This window comes from Pteronotus mesoamericanus, unplaced genomic scaffold, assembly GCF_021234165.1.
Source record: "Pteronotus mesoamericanus isolate MK-2021 breed Mesoamerican mustached bat unplaced genomic scaffold, CSHL_Meso_final scaffold_12, whole genome shotgun sequence".
Lineage (NCBI taxonomy): Eukaryota > Metazoa > Chordata > Mammalia > Chiroptera > Mormoopidae > Pteronotus > Pteronotus mesoamericanus.
The window spans coordinates 635,004-652,000 of NW_026555303.1; the positions used below are offsets into that span (position 1 = coordinate 635,004).

General features: G+C 35.6%; 1 protein-coding gene across 2 annotated transcripts in view; it reads left to right on the forward strand.

Annotated features, from left to right (window-relative positions):
- PCDH19 (protocadherin 19) overlaps positions 1 to 16,997 on the forward strand; it is a 214,903-nt gene that overhangs the window by 127,205 nt on the left and 70,701 nt on the right. Inside the window, exon 4 of one of the 2 annotated variants that reach the window (XM_054587906.1) lies at positions 7,591 to 7,763. In XM_054587906.1, coding sequence (XP_054443881.1) covers positions 7,591 to 7,763 — 173 coding nt within the window. The remainder of the gene's footprint in view (positions 1 to 7,590; positions 7,764 to 16,997) is intronic. The other variant, XM_054587905.1, reaches the window with a different exon arrangement.

The window sequence follows — 16,997 nt, forward strand, 5'->3', positions numbered from 1 at the left end:
ACATTGATCATCTTTGTCTATTGGTCATATGTACGTCCTCTTTGGAGAAGCTCAGGTCCTTTGCTCATTTTTAATTAATTTTTTTGTGGATTGAGTTTTCTAAGTTATTCATAAATTTTGGATATTAACTCTTTATCAGATATATCAGTGAATATGTTCTTCAATTCTGTGGGTTGTCTTTTTATTTTTATATTTTTTATTGATTTGTTTGTTTATTTATTTATTTTATTGATGACTTCCTTTGCTGTGCAAAAACTTTTTAGATTGATGAAGTCTCAATTGTTTATTTTTTTCTTTTGTTTCCATCGCCTAGGAAGATATATCCAATAAAAAATTGCTATGTGCAATGTGCAGGATTTGGTGCCTATATTTTCTTCTATGATTTTTATGGATTCAGGTCTAACATTTAAGTCTTTGATCCTTTTAGAATTTATTTTTGTGTGTGGTGTAAGAAAGCAGTCTAGTTTCATTTTGCTGCACATATCTGTCCAATTTTCCTGACACCATTTATTGAAGAAACTATCTTTAATCCATTGTATGTGCTCACTCCCTCTGTCAAATATTAATTAACTCTAAAGGTGTGGTTTTATTGTTGAGCTCTTTATTCTGTTCCATTGATCTGTGTACCTATTTTTTGCCAATACCATGCTGTTTTGATTGCTGTGTCCTTATAGTATAGTTTGATATTAATGTGATTCCTCCAACTTTTTATTTTTCAGGATCGCTGTTGCTATGCGGGGACTTTTGTGGTTATTTCTTTACATCTAAATGTATGCATAAACACAAATTGAAAAATTAAATTGGGATCATATTAAAATACAGTTTGACGTGATGATTCAGAAATATAATATTAGAGAATAGATACTTTCAAAAACATGTTATCAGAATTCTTGTTGGTCTTCATTTTAAATAGAGAAGTCATAAACATTTTTTCATGTGGAACTTCAGTGAATTTCAAGATTGTTGTTATTTTGACAATTTTGATATTATTTTGAAGATATTAAAATGATAGATAAACTAATTACTTATATTTAAAGGAATTAGGAGGGAAAGAGAAGAAGTTTGCCTGATTCAGTACCTCTTAAAATATTTGAAAGTGTTTCAAATGAAGCAGTCAAAGTTGAGATTTCTGTGTTAGTTCGTCATAACTCAGTTATCCCTGAAGCTACAACATAAGTGAATACAGAGATAATTGCCACCAAGGAAGATTCTATCTGGTGAAATGGGCACCAAGGTGCCCAATGGGGGTAATACAAGGTTTTCAGGAAAATCAATAAGGAGGGAGAAATAAGCAAAGTTATAACTTGTATAGAAAAACCATTATATACCTTGCACATAGCCTCTTGGATGGCCTAGTGGTTATTCTGCAGCGAAAAATTGAACTCTGTGTTTGTTAAAATAATAAAAATGAAATAGAGGCACAAAAAATGTGTGCTAGAACTGCAGTAGAGAAAACTTGAAAATTCTATTATTTTGCTGGCTGTAAACCCATAAATTTACATCACTAGAAGAGTAGGATTTGAGTGATAAGCTAGCTTGTTGTACAAGCAATTTTAATTCAATTCTGGTTTATTTCACAATGCTGCAGGAACCCCTTAAAACATGCTAGGTTTATCTGTATTGGTTTGGAATTGCTTGTGACCTTAGGTGGTAATCATTAAATATTTGAAAACAAATATCCCAGGATTATTGTCATAGCATAGCTTAGAAATTTTTTTAAGGGTTGGGTGGAACCTATTCTTGCTCCACAGAATAAAAAAAAAAAAAAAAAAAAAGTTGAGGAATTCAAATTTGTCTGACTAATTGGTTTTAGAGGAAAAAAATAATACCCTCTTTTTGTGCACTGGTTAATTTTTCAGCAGAAATCTGCTTTGTTTTCTGCTTAACAACTTTTATTTCAAAGCTCCTTTTTTTCACCCTGGGTTTTATTTATTTATTTTTAATTAAATTTTATTTTTCAATCACAGTTTACATTCAATATTACTTTGTATTAATTTCAGTTATACAGTGTTAGGGTTTAGATAATCATATGCTTTACAAAGTATTTCTCCTGATTTTTCCAGTGGGCACTGGGTGAAAAATGTGAAGGGATTAAAACTGACAATTTGGTAGTTACAAAATACTCATGAGGATGTAAAACAAAACTCTTTTTTAAACCTCTGGTAAATCCAGGGACTTGCCTTATTCTCAGGTCCATTGGGCTAGCTCTGGGTACCTGGGAATTCTATGATCAGGTTAAATTGAGAACATGAGCCTGATTTCCATAGCTTAGCAGAGAGCTAAGACTCCTGGGGGCCCTCATCACCTTAGGTCAGCTCTGAATATCCAATCTGCATTCAAGGAAAACTGATGAGAGGAAAACTTACATTCACACATTTTGCTTTTGAGATACATATATATTCATAGCAGCTTTGAGACTCACTAGAAGCCTCTGATTTTTATTAATTACCTTATATGTTATTTATTTATTTATTCATTCATTTTTTATTTATTTATAATGTTGTTCAGTTACTTTGTATGGTTCTCTTTGTTCACATACACATACACCCAAAATGCACAAGCTGGAATTAATGGGTTCTTGGTGGAAAAGTCTCCTGAGGTTGTCTGAAATTAAAGATAGTGGCTTTTCAACTAGCAACAACAGTGATTTAAAGGAAACACCTGAAAGCTCAGGGACACATGCATTTTTGCCAGGTTCTGTTTTGGGAATCTTAAGGGCTTTGGAAAACCACAAAGGCCTTGGAATTTGTGGGGCCAATTGAGTTTAGACAAAGCACAACATCTGCAAATATGCAGAAATCTTCTTTGCTATGCTTTTCTGGAGACTCACTATTTTAAATGTAAAATGTGTGGAAATGTAAAAATAGAGTGGTGACTAACACCAGGTGATACAACCCTGCAAATGAGGTTCAAATAGTTGACAGCAATGTTTCAAAGGGATTTTGCCATATGTGGTTTCTTTCTATTATTTTTTAATTGAATTTATTGGGGTGACATTGGTTAATAAAATACAGATATCAGGCGTACACTTCTATAACACATCATCTGTATATTATACTGTGTGTTTACCAGCCCAAGTCAAGTCTCTTTCATCACCATTTATCCCCCCTTTCCCTTCTACTACTTACATGCATGGAAAAAGCTCCTGGCCAGGAAATTCTGAATATTATTATCAGTTTTAATTTTATTATCAAGTCGCTGTTTCTTTGGATGCAAATCCATTTTCAGGCCAACTTTGAGAATGTCCTTTCCTATCCATTTTCTCTTCTTCTGTTTACTTTCTATTCATCCAACGATGTTCCTTGGACCCGTCTTTTGGCATTCTCCCACAGTTGTTAACTGTCTTGGCCATACTGCTTATACACAAGCTTCTTTTTCTTTTTCACATCTACATTAGGTAAACCAATGTAAAGCCAGAGGGCAATAAGTGCTCCTAGCACAAATTAAGGTTAAGAAGGGTGAAGAATATATCTAGAAAGGAAAGATATATGACATATTCCCCTTAATGTTATGCACTAAGGAATCTAGCCTTATATTTCTCTATTTTTTCCCAGAACATTGCCTACAAACTGAAGGTGTGCCCAAGGCTTATGTTAGAGGCTTAGATTAACAAGCCAAGACAGTTGGGATTTTTTTCTGCTTGAATATCCTTCCTGTTATGTTTGTATCCTTGCTATCTTCTCAAAGCAAGGAAAGCCAACAGTGATACTTTGCCCCCTGCTGCACCGCTCTCTGTTTTCATGCTTGATTTCTGTGCTGCTGTCTGATATCCACTCCTGAAGTGTTTTTGGAGCTATGTCAAGCAGGGCAAATACAGAAAATGAACAAGGTACTGAAGCAGTGTGGAAAGGAAAATAATCATTGGCTTCTCAACCAATGCATAGTGCTTTCTTTTTCCACTCAAATTTTCCTGGAGTTTTGCAGTACTTCGTATGGTGCCTTGCCTATAAACGCTGCTGGTACATGCTTATTGAATGACTAGATGAAAGAAGTTGAAGAAATCATCAACATTTTTTTTTCATTCAAAACTAGCACTAAACTTTCCTTCAATCCAGCAATTTCTGACCTTTAACGAATGTGCATTAGAATCACTTGAAAGGCTTGTTAAATGCCATCTCTAGCTCCATCCCTAGAGGATCTCCAGTTTTTACAGGTTCCCAAAGTTATTGTGATAAAAGTGGCCCAGTAACCACTCTCAGATCTTCCTGATGTTTCTTGAACATAGGTACAATACCCTTGTTGACTTTCCTGTTTAATTTTTACTCTTACATGGCATTCCCTGGGTATGTGGTGTCACTTACTAGGAAGATGTGACCTGTTTCTTTTCAGATTATTCTGCCTTTTGGAAATATTTTTAATATTTTGAAGGGGAAATGTGGGTGAGAATTTGAATAATGTTTATTCATTAAACATACTTTGGGTAACTGTTATATGCAGAGTCTTGTTTTAGGTGTCTTTAAACTAATCTGTTCCTCTGTTGACCACAAGAACAATAATAGAAGCATTATATTTACAATACCATTGCAAAAAGGTATCCTTAATTTATTGCCCAGAAAAGTTGGTTTACAAGTGTTTTGCCTCTCAAGAGGTATACAGATAATAAAGTAAGTGAAATCAGCATTTTAAAATGCCTGGCATAAATTGTTATTTGTTTTGGGCGAGTAGCCATTTACCAGGCTGTTTTACAATTTATAGCATGTTGTTCACTGGGTCTTAAACTACTTTATGCAAATCCATTCATTAAGCCACCAAACATCCTGACAGGATCAAAATAAGTGCTCCTTAGTTTGTCAGATGGTCAAACTGATCTTTAAAAGAGTTAACTATTCCAAGGTTTCGGGAGAGGGACATACCATTTGGCTTTTTCTTTAGAGAATAAATGACTTCTCATGCTCACACTACCAGTCCCTTAGTTCCTAGTAGCCAATTCTTCACTATTTTATTATTTCTTTCCTTTCCACATAAAAATCCCTGATGTGTTTTATAATATTCAAATGCATATTAAGTAGAATAATCAAATTTGAAAAAGGCAAATCTAAAACCAATTGGAAGCTATATCCCTGGCATCCAACTTACTGCAATTTAATATTATATGTACGTGTACCAGGGCATATAGTCTCATTTTTAAATAAAGGAAGGATATGCTGACAAGATAATTTTTTCCTGTTCCTCATTTTTAGGAAAAATGAACATAGTGAACCAAATCTGACTATAGTTTATAGAAGATATAGAAATATTCTTTAAATATACTACATTTTCTATATCAACCCTATGAAAAGACTATGGATGTAATATTTAATTGTAACACAATAAAAATATTGCCATGTGAGTAATGATTATGTTAAAAAATAATAATTTATTGAACATTTGTGTATACCTGGTACTTCATGAACAATATCTCATCGAGTCTTCAAAATGGCCTTTCAAAGGAGGTTTTACCGACAAGGAAATCAAGGTTCAAAGACAGTAGATATCAGGTGAGGGTCCCATAGATGAAGTTGAAGACTATGGATTATCACTTGTTCTAATTACTTCAAGTTGGGTACTCTTTTCACTACAGTCTGAAAATCTAACATGTTACAGGAACAGAGTTTAAAGGACCTACAGCAGTTCTCAAATGGGAGTCATCTGGCACTATCTGGAGACATTTTTGGTTGTAGCTTCTGGGAGAGGCATTACTGGCATCTGGTGGGTAGAGGCCAATGATGCTGTTAAACGTCCTACAATGCACAGGACAGCCCCCACAACAAAGAATTATGCAGTCGAAAACATCAGTACTGCCAAAGTAGAAAAACTTTGCTCTAAGGGATGGTTAATAGCATTGTTCTTAGACTATATTCCTCACCATCACATATCTTAAGCAAATTTTGGCAACTGCTGAAATGCTGTCAATTCAGGGTTGAAATTGCTAACTTTAAGAATTTTGTGTTGTGCATTAAAGAAATTTTCATATGCTTCAGATAACATTGATGCAGATCAAAAATTAGTATTTGTTATAAAATTGTAGAAGTCAGTAATATTATCCAAGCAGGTAATTTTCCTTCTTCTAAGGTGAGGGAGTACCTGTTGACAGGACCGAACTTTTTCTTAAAAAATAAACTTTGAATCTGTTTAAGCTGTGGGATTAGTATTTATAGGAAACCCCAAAATCTGTGCCATAAAGCTAGAAATGGTGGCCAACTTTAAAGTGTGTGTTCCAATTGGTCTTCTTGACTGTAAAAGAGTTATAGGATGATTCGTTTTTTAATAGGACTGCATCCTGTTGTGTTCACAGGGCTAAGTAGCTGCATGACATAATTTGGAAGATTTGAGCAAGTTGCCATATTTAGTAATTTCAGTTTTAATACAGCTGATGATTAGTTATCCTTTCTAAAAATAATTAGCAAACACATCAACTCTTCACTTTCTCTTGCTCTTCATTTTTCTTATAATTATGGCTTTTCAGTTACTGCTCTTTTGATCTTTTCATATTCAGAACACTATTCACTAGGTATTTTAGATACATAATTTATGTTCCATGGTGTAGCAAAGTTGCAGACTCTGTCAGGACATACAAAGCATTAGAAATTGAAGACGGGGCCTCTATGGATGTACCTTATGCAGTATTGTTTAGTTTGTGAGAAATGGTTTGAGGGATTTGGATAGTATGTTTAGTATATTGTGTGGTAGACTGAACAAGTGTAAGAAAATATTACCCACAAAATCTTGAACTGAAAGCTTCCATGTTCTTAGCAAAATTACACCCACAATTTTGTTGGCGCTCACTTTCTGGTTCACCTTATTGTCTTACCTTGCATGCACTGAGACTTTCCTCTCCTTAGCTCCGGCCTATCCTCTTTTTCTCTGAATCTGTCCCTATGTCTTTTTCAGTTAAAACTGACCTGGATTATCTGATTACAATAATCCTTTCATCTTAATTACATTACCTCAATTGCTACTGCAATTTTTACAGTTGATCAGTAGACATCTTTGGAGGTAGTGGTTAAGGGTCCAAGCTCTGGAGCTAGACTGCCTGGGTTTGATAGTAGATCTGCTACATTTTTATAGACTGTGTGACCTTGATCAAGTTATTTAAAATCCATGTGCCTTTGTCTTTTGGTCTGTAAATGGGAACATCTATTAACATGTTTTCTGTTGTATATCTATTAATATACTTTTCTTTTATAAGTTGTGATAGTTAAAAAAGTTAATGCATGTCAATTACTTAGAACAGTGTCTCTTGCATGGTAATTCTTCAGTAAACATTAGCTATTATTATTTTATTTTGATTACATAATAAGAGAAAGAAAACCTGAATTGGTTACGTTCTTTACAGGTGATTGTTTCAGATTTGCAGCTTCTTCAACTTTACCTGTAGTAACACACTGAAGATAAGTGAATGAAAGTATTAGCTGCATCAGCATCCAAGAGTGGGAACCTCCCTGCAATGTTAAGTTCCATTATTTTTAAATTGAAATCTCTCTTTTTCCTACCTTGCTGGGCAATCCAGCATTGTTGGCCTCACCACAGAGGTGACATCATCCTGGCTCTGAAATATTTTTAAAATAACGTTTATCACAGATGTAAATTATCATTCTTTCTTTAACCCAGCAGCTCCACCTTCAAGGACTTAGAGGGCAACAGCCTGAAGGATAGTGGACATGAGGAGAGTGACCAGACTGACAGTGAGCATGATGTCCAGCGGAGCCTGTATTGTGATACTGCTGTCAATGATGTGCTGAATACCAGTGTGACCTCCATGGGATCCCAGATTCCTGACCATGGTAAGGGCTGGTTGGGTAAAAGTTGCAACCATAGACTCCAAATAAACAAGAATGCTTGTAGGAACACTGTCTTACTTTATTATACTGAGTGTGTTGTCAAGGTGAACAGTATGCTCATGACTCAACAGTTTCTATAGGGTTTTGAGGTGTCCTGATGCATGACCAGATCCTTCTTTACCCTCCGTGGATGGGATCTCCTATAATTGTATAATATTCAGGCATTTTATAAGCTGAATATATGTATATTGCATAAATTATCTTCAATTAATAACTACACTGAGCACATAGGAAATGAGTGGATGCCTTCTTATCAGGAATAAACACCATTTTTATGTTAGTACATGGATTTAATTGAACAATCAAGTTTCATAGAACATAGCATTAATGAGACCAAATGGGTGAATTTTATTTCCATATCAGGCAGGTTAACTTTGTTCAGAGAGAGACCATTCTCTGACCACAGATTGCATACTCTTTACTGTGGAGGGAAAGTACTAGACTTACTATTATGTTTATGGGACTGCTTTGCCAGATATCTTTGGTTACTACATAAATCAATGCTATTGTTCATAAGAGATACCAGGGTAAGAAAACATGGCTGACACAGCATAACATTTGGTGCATGTGAAAAACACTTCGAAGTACAGGGTCCAGCACAAGTAACACCTGCTTGAGTATGTTTGGTAGGGTAATAATTTATTGTTTTAATTTGAATGTTTCACCTAAAATTTCATATGGCATGCTTGAGTGTGATATTGTTATGTTGCAGAATTGCATGCTTATGATTTTGTAATAAAAAAGGGGCATTATTTGTGCCAGACCCTATACATGTCAGGAGTAGCATGTTCATGTATGAAGAAGAGTCTGTTTTTGTGAAATCAGCCACAAATACTTTAGCAAGAGGAGCTATTTAACTGGTAGGCAGAAACCAGGGTACAAAAACATTAGCAGAGTTCAGCTAAGGCAAAATGTTCAGATGGACTTGGGCATAAATGTCATTTTCAATGTTTGACGGATGCAGACTTGCGAGGCAAACAGCCTGTCTTTTTCAATTAAGAACTATGAATTCAGCTTTGTGTTTAGACTCAGTGAATCTTCAGAATGCTTGGCTATGTCTTGAGAGAAGTTAGACGCAAGCTCAACTGGAAGCCTCACTGCTAAAAGACTTAAAGATGAGAAAACAAAATATGATTATGTGCTGGTCTTTAGCTGTTTTATTTCACCATAAACATCATTAAATGCTTTTGTTTTGGTTTTGTAAAGGAATCCACAGGGAAAAAATGCATGATCCACAAAATAAAATATTTTCCATGGGGAAAGTCAGTCACTGTAGATTCTATTAAATTGTCTAATCCATCTGGCCCCAGTAGATCCAAGTGTCAAAATCTATAATATAGAAAGGTCACTGCTGATTGTGCACTTCTGCCTTCCCTAATTGGTAAGTGATGACACTGTTAGAGATAATATATTTTCTAGGCAATCTTACTTATACTAATGCTAAAATATTTAAACATTCATATAGCTTAAAAAGAGACTTTTTAATTTTCAGATTAGTATTGTGTCACAGGATACAGACTGATATGTAACATTTACCAGTTTTGTGTCCCAAAGAAATGCTATTTCATTTATATCAGAAAGAGTTTTAGTTAGATGCTCTGTAAAATTAAATGACTTTAGAAAAAGAAATAGTCATAATATATTCTCACTTTATGCTTGCTAGAACATCCATTTTAATTTCTTGTCATATTTCTCCGGGAAAACAATATCAGTGGGCTTCAGCTAGTTTTTTTTTTTTTCCTGAAGGAATGTTCCTTAAAAATGGGATATATTGTGTGTGTGTGTGTGTGTGTGTGTGTGTGAGTATATATAACATACAAATGAGAGTATTCTAAAGCAATGTGTGGCATTATCTCAAGACTCTTCTACAGAAAAGATGGCGATTACACACACACACACACACACACACATTTTTTTTTATCCACTTTGGCAACACTTTCACATTTTGTTTCTTAACATTTAATGTTCATGTATGTATCTTCATTATTTTCATTATTCCAGCAGTGGCTAAACTTTGACCCAATCCTTGTGTTTGTTCTTTTCAACTTGGTTGAATCATTAAAGTTTAGGTACAAAGGGAATTCAGGACTTGCTTATATTTCAGGTTCTTCCTTATGATATCCCAGTACTTCCGAGCTTTCAATAATGATAATTATTGTATTTCAAACCAACTTTAGGCTAACTACCCAAACTGTGTTACCAATTTGCTTGAGTTGATTATTGTTACCTCAAATAGCAGCAACAATTTCAATAACTGGCATTTTAGAGCATTTTGCTATCTTAAACGTGGATTCACGTGTTTAAATGTTTTTTATTTTATCCTAAAGCACAGTGGTTGAAAGGCAAGCGCTGAGTTAATTTACCATGCATGTGTGATCTTTTAACCATTCTAATTAGAATAGTTTTAGTTAGATTCATTCCAGGGTAATATGATATTGTTGTTTCTGAGGACTACCAATTTAGAAAATTAAGGAGAAAAAATGAATCTACTCCAGACTCACACTGGCACCGAAAGTCTCAAAGATCCCTTAGAGGAAAAAAAAATAGTCCCAGGTCTTTTTGGTTTATTGATAGTGTGATGGGCATCTCAAACCCAAGTGCCCTGAAATCCTGGGGGTTCCAGAGCTGAATTATTTTTGAGGTTTGAGTGGTTGCCTCTGGAGAAGAAAGGGTTACAATGACCTTGTCAGACTAACTCTGATCCTGATGATGTTTCTTCTGGTTCTGTCAGAACAACTCCATTGTTGGGCCAAATATACCCAATAGAGTGTACCTTACATTTTTGTTTTAGAGAATTTGGCTTACCTTGTATTTAATGTTGTTAGCTCACTCTGTGATGTTTCTCATTTGGATATTAGCAGAACATCTTTCTTTGCACATATGTGGACACAGGATTGATGGGAACCTTAGGGTTTTCAAAATAAAGATAATTTTACTTATCTGTTATTTTTTTTCCTTGGGCGGGAACGGGTTGTTCAATTAGTTAATATTGTGTTGCTAGTGTTTAAGGAAAAGGTACAAACTACATATGCCCTAGATTTCTGAGACACCTGGGCCCTGTGCTTATTCATACTGCCAAAAGTATTTTTTTGGCTTTGTTCTTACAACTTTACTGTAGCTGAAGAATGCCCGGCATGAATGTCAAGGGTGCTTTGTAACTCTCAGAGTAAAGGCTTAAATTTCTTAATTTTCAGCAACTCTTCGTTGAAAACACATTTCAAGGAATGGGAACCCAGAATCATTATATTTAACCAAGGAAGGAGAATATCTGGAAGGCTTTTTCACTCATAGGGCAAAAGTTACAGTTTAGCCACTTAACTTTGGATTGTGCTTTGATTATGTTTTTATTGCTTCTACCAACACATCTGTGAGCTGAGTCAGGGTGGAGATAAAATGACAGGAATCTATGCTTTCTGGATTTTTATCAATCCCGGTATTATTCTCTACATGCCTAAAAACCAGGTCAGTGGGTTGATGAACTGGTTGAGCTGAATTTCCTGGTTGCCAGGTGACTGAATTGAAAATTCATTTATCATCTGCAAGTGCCTTTGAATTAATTTGTCTCAGCTTGTCCCATGTACTGTAGTTCTTATTCCGAGAAAAGAATGTGATGAAAATTCTTTATCCTATACTTTCTACTGGCATATGACCCTTCGGACCCTTTGGGATGTCATTTCTCTGTAGTTCACAGAGTGCCTTGGGAACAAGTAAGTGCTGTCACTCAGCACATTTAACCACCTGGTTTGGTTTCTGAGGTGATTTGATGCTGAGTTTGAAAGTCTCAATCTAATATTTTAACAATGCCTTCCTTCCTTGAATTCAAGTTATTTAGTAAAATCACCATGTTCTGGCAGGGGCAACAATTTTGTCTCATGCAATGTCTGCAATCTCTAAGAGGAGTAAATGACAAGTAGGGTGGTCAGAGGTGCTAGGGGCTCATGGGTTTGGTGCACAGTTTGGGGGTATCACTGGCCTTGAGTCTGTTCCTATCAGAGTTATTTCTGAGTTGAACAATGGTGGGGTTAATAGGCTTCTGTCTTCTCCTTGCTTGTTTGCATGACCATTTCTGATGGTGTGTATATTCTTGTTGTACTTACTTAAACATATAGTCCTGATATGAAATTGGAGATCATGTCCTAGAACTGTGCATACTAGTCCCAAGCCCAACTATTTTTTTTTCATATAGCACTTTATCTCTCTTACTTTATTATTTGAATTGGTTATAAATTTGTCAGCTGAAAATATAGCTCTAATTGCTCTAATATGCACCTACTTTGTAGTTCACTACAACAACGAATTGGTTTCCTTCCCATTCTAATTGATTCCAAATGGAAGCAACTTACAATAATTTGCAATGACATTTATCTCCTTTTCACATCCAAATACACCCAAATGCAATAAAGCAATTGCTTTTTTTCTGGAAGTGTAGGTTCTTCTGCATTTTGCTAACTTGTTTATTTGTTAATTTTACCACCTGAATATCATTTAACATGTTTGTTGTATAAAACATGGATTTGAAGAACTTGATCTGTGCATAATGCAACTGCTGTTACAATAGCCATGAAAATGTTCTGTAGGCTGCATACTATGCATAGTTTAGTTTCAACCACAGGTGTACTAAGATATTTAAACTTTCAACACTGTACCAAGAATGTACAATTTCATTTCCTCTAGCCTTTTAGTGAAATTATAATTCACTGACAGAACATCCCTTCCTTATCCTTTTACCTATCCCCCTGACTCACCTCCCACATTACTAAACTCATTTCTATTAGTCCCTTGGCAAAATAGGGAGTTCTCAATGGAGACGATTTTGTGACATTGCAAAGCAGTGTGCTGCTAGGTTCTAGAAATGATAGCATGTACCAGATGTTCATAGAGTAATTGAATATTCCATTTTATGAGAATAGCATTTGATGTCAAAAAGTTTTATCTTTACTTCAATGAAGAGGTTGATTAAATCCCCCTGGACCTGAATTAGCATCTTTCAAGCTAGATGTCCTGTTTTACAATTCATGTTTGTTTCTTGTTGTTTTTTTTTACCCCTGGTTTTGCTCATATGAAATCTTTTGAAATATCTTCATCCCCTTGCAAGTATACCAAGTAAAATATTTAATTATTTGAAGACAGGAATGTATACGTATACGATATATCTATATGTGTGACTTTCAGGTTTTTTTTTTTCATGTTGCCTCAGGTATACAGAATTCTAATACCAGACAGAAACAATCCATACCTGGATATATGTCATCCATTCATTGAACAATAATTTTAAATGCCCACTATGTGTCTGGCTCTGGGAATTGAATGTGTTAACTACTGCTGTTAGTGACTGTGAATGTTATATTTTTGGCTTTGCTTACCTTGGGTTTCCTGACCTTGGGTCTAACTAAGGTCAGCTCAATGATGAAGTGAATAATTCTTCGTGATTTTAGATAACATAAGAATAGAGCTTAGGAGTATTAAAAAACCCATTTAACATTGTGGCAATAAAACAAAGGAAATAATAAGACTGTTACAATCAAGATCTTATTTTTGTTAAAAGTATCATGAAAGATTCATCCTTGATATTATAATTTTAACAGTGTCATAATGATTAACACTTACTTTCTTTTTAAATTTCTCTGCTCTGAGGTTGAACTTCCTGCTTACTTCCAGTTAATATCGCCATAAAGTGGTAGATTTGATCTCTGACATGCCCAGTTACCTTATTGGTCAATTCCCAGTCTTTCTTTTCCTTTGATGTCTGGGAACTTCATCAGTTCTCAGCCTCAGCAGTGGCCGGGCAGGTGGGAAGAAAGATGACAGGTGGATACTTTTGTTTACTTCAGCTGCATTACTGAACCAGATAATTGGACTCCTTCCAAAGCATTATTTACATTTTATTGGCAAGACAGTTGCTGGAATAAAAAGCCATACTTAACTAATGGAAACATCCATGGTCTTAGCTGTTGTTTGCTAGCATTATTTTGGCATGGACCCTTTGGTCAGATAATTTTTTTTTAGGACAGTTCTGTTGATCTGCTTTGAAGTAGAAAAACTATTCCTCTTCTCGGAATTACATTTTTTTTTCCTGATCCACTTGTAACTTTTAGTTGTTTCATAGTCAATATCTATCTTATAACATTATTATTAATAATTATCTGTGCTTAGAGATTCATTATTCATCAGGTAAATAAATGCCAGGGGCTTTCTTGACTGGTTGATACTAAGAATTTCTATATTTCTAAGCACTTGAGTATGGCGGCTATATAAAATGAGCACACTGAACAATTAAAAATTTCATTATTTAGGAATTTATAGCCCAATAGCACAAATGGTCCAGTATGGAATAGACAGCATAGGATCAGTGAAGAAATTAATTAATATTATTTGAACTGGAAAGATAATGCATTTCAAAGGATACTTTGGTGTAATGGGATCCCTTTGGAGGAATAGTGGAATCTAGACCCTGATATGGTATGCTAGATAAAATTATGCTCTATTTTGGTGATTTGCTATGTGAATATTTTCCAATTGCTTCATGGTAAAGCAAGCTCTGTTAGCCATGATAACCAGGGACATGGCCAAAAGGATAACAGAAGAGAAGCAAATCAAGTTGTTCTATAGGGCTAGATCATACGAGTCGTTTTGTATACTCAAAAAGACCATTGGATTATCAAGATTATTACATTATTGGGGTATTTCAATGTATTTAACGTTATTTTTGACCTAACAAGAAGATGGTACAATTAAGTCCAGTTATAATTTAAAGAGCAATTTCAAGAACTCCAAAATCTTGTGTTATTTCTTTACTGTGTGTATAAAATACTTGTGAGATAGCATTCCTTTCTTCCCACAGTTGCTATTTGTCATCCAGGGTCAGGCACTTTTGGTCTGTGTCTTCTCCAGATGGCTCATTGCCTGTTTACTTTGGGCCAAGTAAAGCCAGTTTTACCCATCAACCTTGGACCTATGACTTTTTGACATTAATAACTTTTCAGTTTTTTTTTCTTATAATGCTTACCCCCAGCAAAACTCCAGCTATTGAAAAATCACCAAGCACCAGATTGGAAAAGGTTTGAGTCATCAAAAAAGTTGCTTTTTAGAGACTTAAAGGCAGCCCACAGTGGGTAGATAAAACAGATTTTTTTGTAACTAGGCACAATGAAGCCCCATAAGCCAATTATTATGCCATGTATAGGGGATAACAAGAGGTTCTCCATGGCTTGAACTAAAAATATTATCAGTGAGATACCAGTTTCTAGAATTGTTTTAGAACAAATGCTTTGAGACTGGACATTAGTGTGCAGATGACAAAGTCCGAAGGGTGTTGTGGGATTTTAGGTTCAATGGTGGACACTGGTATTTAAAACAAAATGTGAGATGGTATGTAGCAGAAGTGATTTGAAAGGCATTAAATCCATAGGGACCAAAGAAATTTATCGGGAAATGAACACTTGGGACTTCTGGTCAAGATGAGGGTGTAGGTAGACATACTTAGCCTCCTTACACAACCACAAAAAGTTATTATAACTAAATATAAAAACAAACACCTAGAACTGTCAGAACATTGAACTGTATGGAAGTCCAACAACCAAAGATTTAAAGAAACCACATTCATCCAGACAGGAAGGAGGAGTGGAGACATGAAGACATGGAGATTGGGGGGGGAGACTTGAGGAGATACAGCGGGTGTGGAGAGGCAGTGGTAGGGCAGAACAGGCAGAGGTGGTCCCACATTCATGTGTGGTGGATAAAAATCAAGAGGGATAACTTGGGGGAGAGCAATCCCAGCCCTAGGTCAGACCGCAGAGCCCAGGGTTCCAGCACTGGGAAGATACATCCTATAACTTCTGACTGTAAAAACTATTGGGGGTTGGGGTGGTATAAGAAGCTGCCAGATTTTCAAGAAACTTCACTTAAAGGGCTCACATGGTCTTAAAACATACACAAACCCACCAAATCTGGTATTCAACAGCAGGGCAACAGATGGAAGTGTGCCAGTCATATACAGGGAGTGGGTGAAGGGACTGGAAACGGGGAAGTGCCGGGAAAACCCCAGAAGTCAGGCAATAGCACAATCCCCTCTCTAAACCTCCACAAACATAGAGCCACAATGTGGTAAAGTGGGTTGTCCCACTTTGGTGATTACCCCAGGGTGGGCTCTGCCCCATATAATTTACAGGTGTCTTTTACATGGAGTCAAAGAAACTCTACCTAATACACAGAAACAAACACAGGGAGGCTGCTGAATTGAGGAGACAAAGAAATATGGCCCAAATGAAAGAACAGAACAAAATCCCAGGAAAAGAACTAAATGAAATGGAGATGACCAACCTATCAGATTCAGAGTTTAAAACTCTGGTGATCAAGACAGTCAAATAACTCATTGAGTACAGCAAAACATGAAAGAATAAATGAATGTTACACTAACTGAAATAAATAGAAATCTACAGGGAACCAACAGTGAAGGGAAGGAAGCTGGGATTCAAATCAATGATTTGGAACATTCAACTAGAACAGAAAGAAGAAACAAGAATTAAAAAAAATGAGGGTAGAATAAGAAGACTCTGGGACATCTCCAGTGTGCCAACATCCAGATCATAGGGATGACAGAAGGAGAACAGGAAGAGCAAAAAATCAAAAACTTATTTGAAAAAATAATGAAGAATACTCCCCTAATTTGGTGAAGGAAATAGACATACAAGTCCAGGAAGCACAGAGAGTCTCTAATAAGTTGGACCCAAAGAGGACCATACCAAGACACATCATAATTAAAATGCCAAAGTAAAAGATAGAGAATCTTAAAAGCAACAACAGAAAGGCAGAGAGTAACTTACAAAGGAGTTCCCATAAGACTATCAACTGATTTCTCAAAAGAAACCTCGCAGGCTAGAAGGGACTGGCAGGAAGTATTCAAAGTAATGAAAAGAAAGGACCTACATCCAAGATTACTCTATTCAGCAAAGCTATCATTTAGAATAAAAGGGTGGATAAAGTGCTTCCAGTGAAGATAAAGCTAAAGGAGCTCATCATCACCAAGCCATTATGACACGAAATGTTAAAGGGACTTATTTAAGAAAAAGAAGATCAAAACTATGAACATTAAAATGACAACAAATTCACAACTATCAATAACTGAATATAAAAAACAAACTAAGCAAACAACCAGAACAGGAAGAGAATCATAGGTAT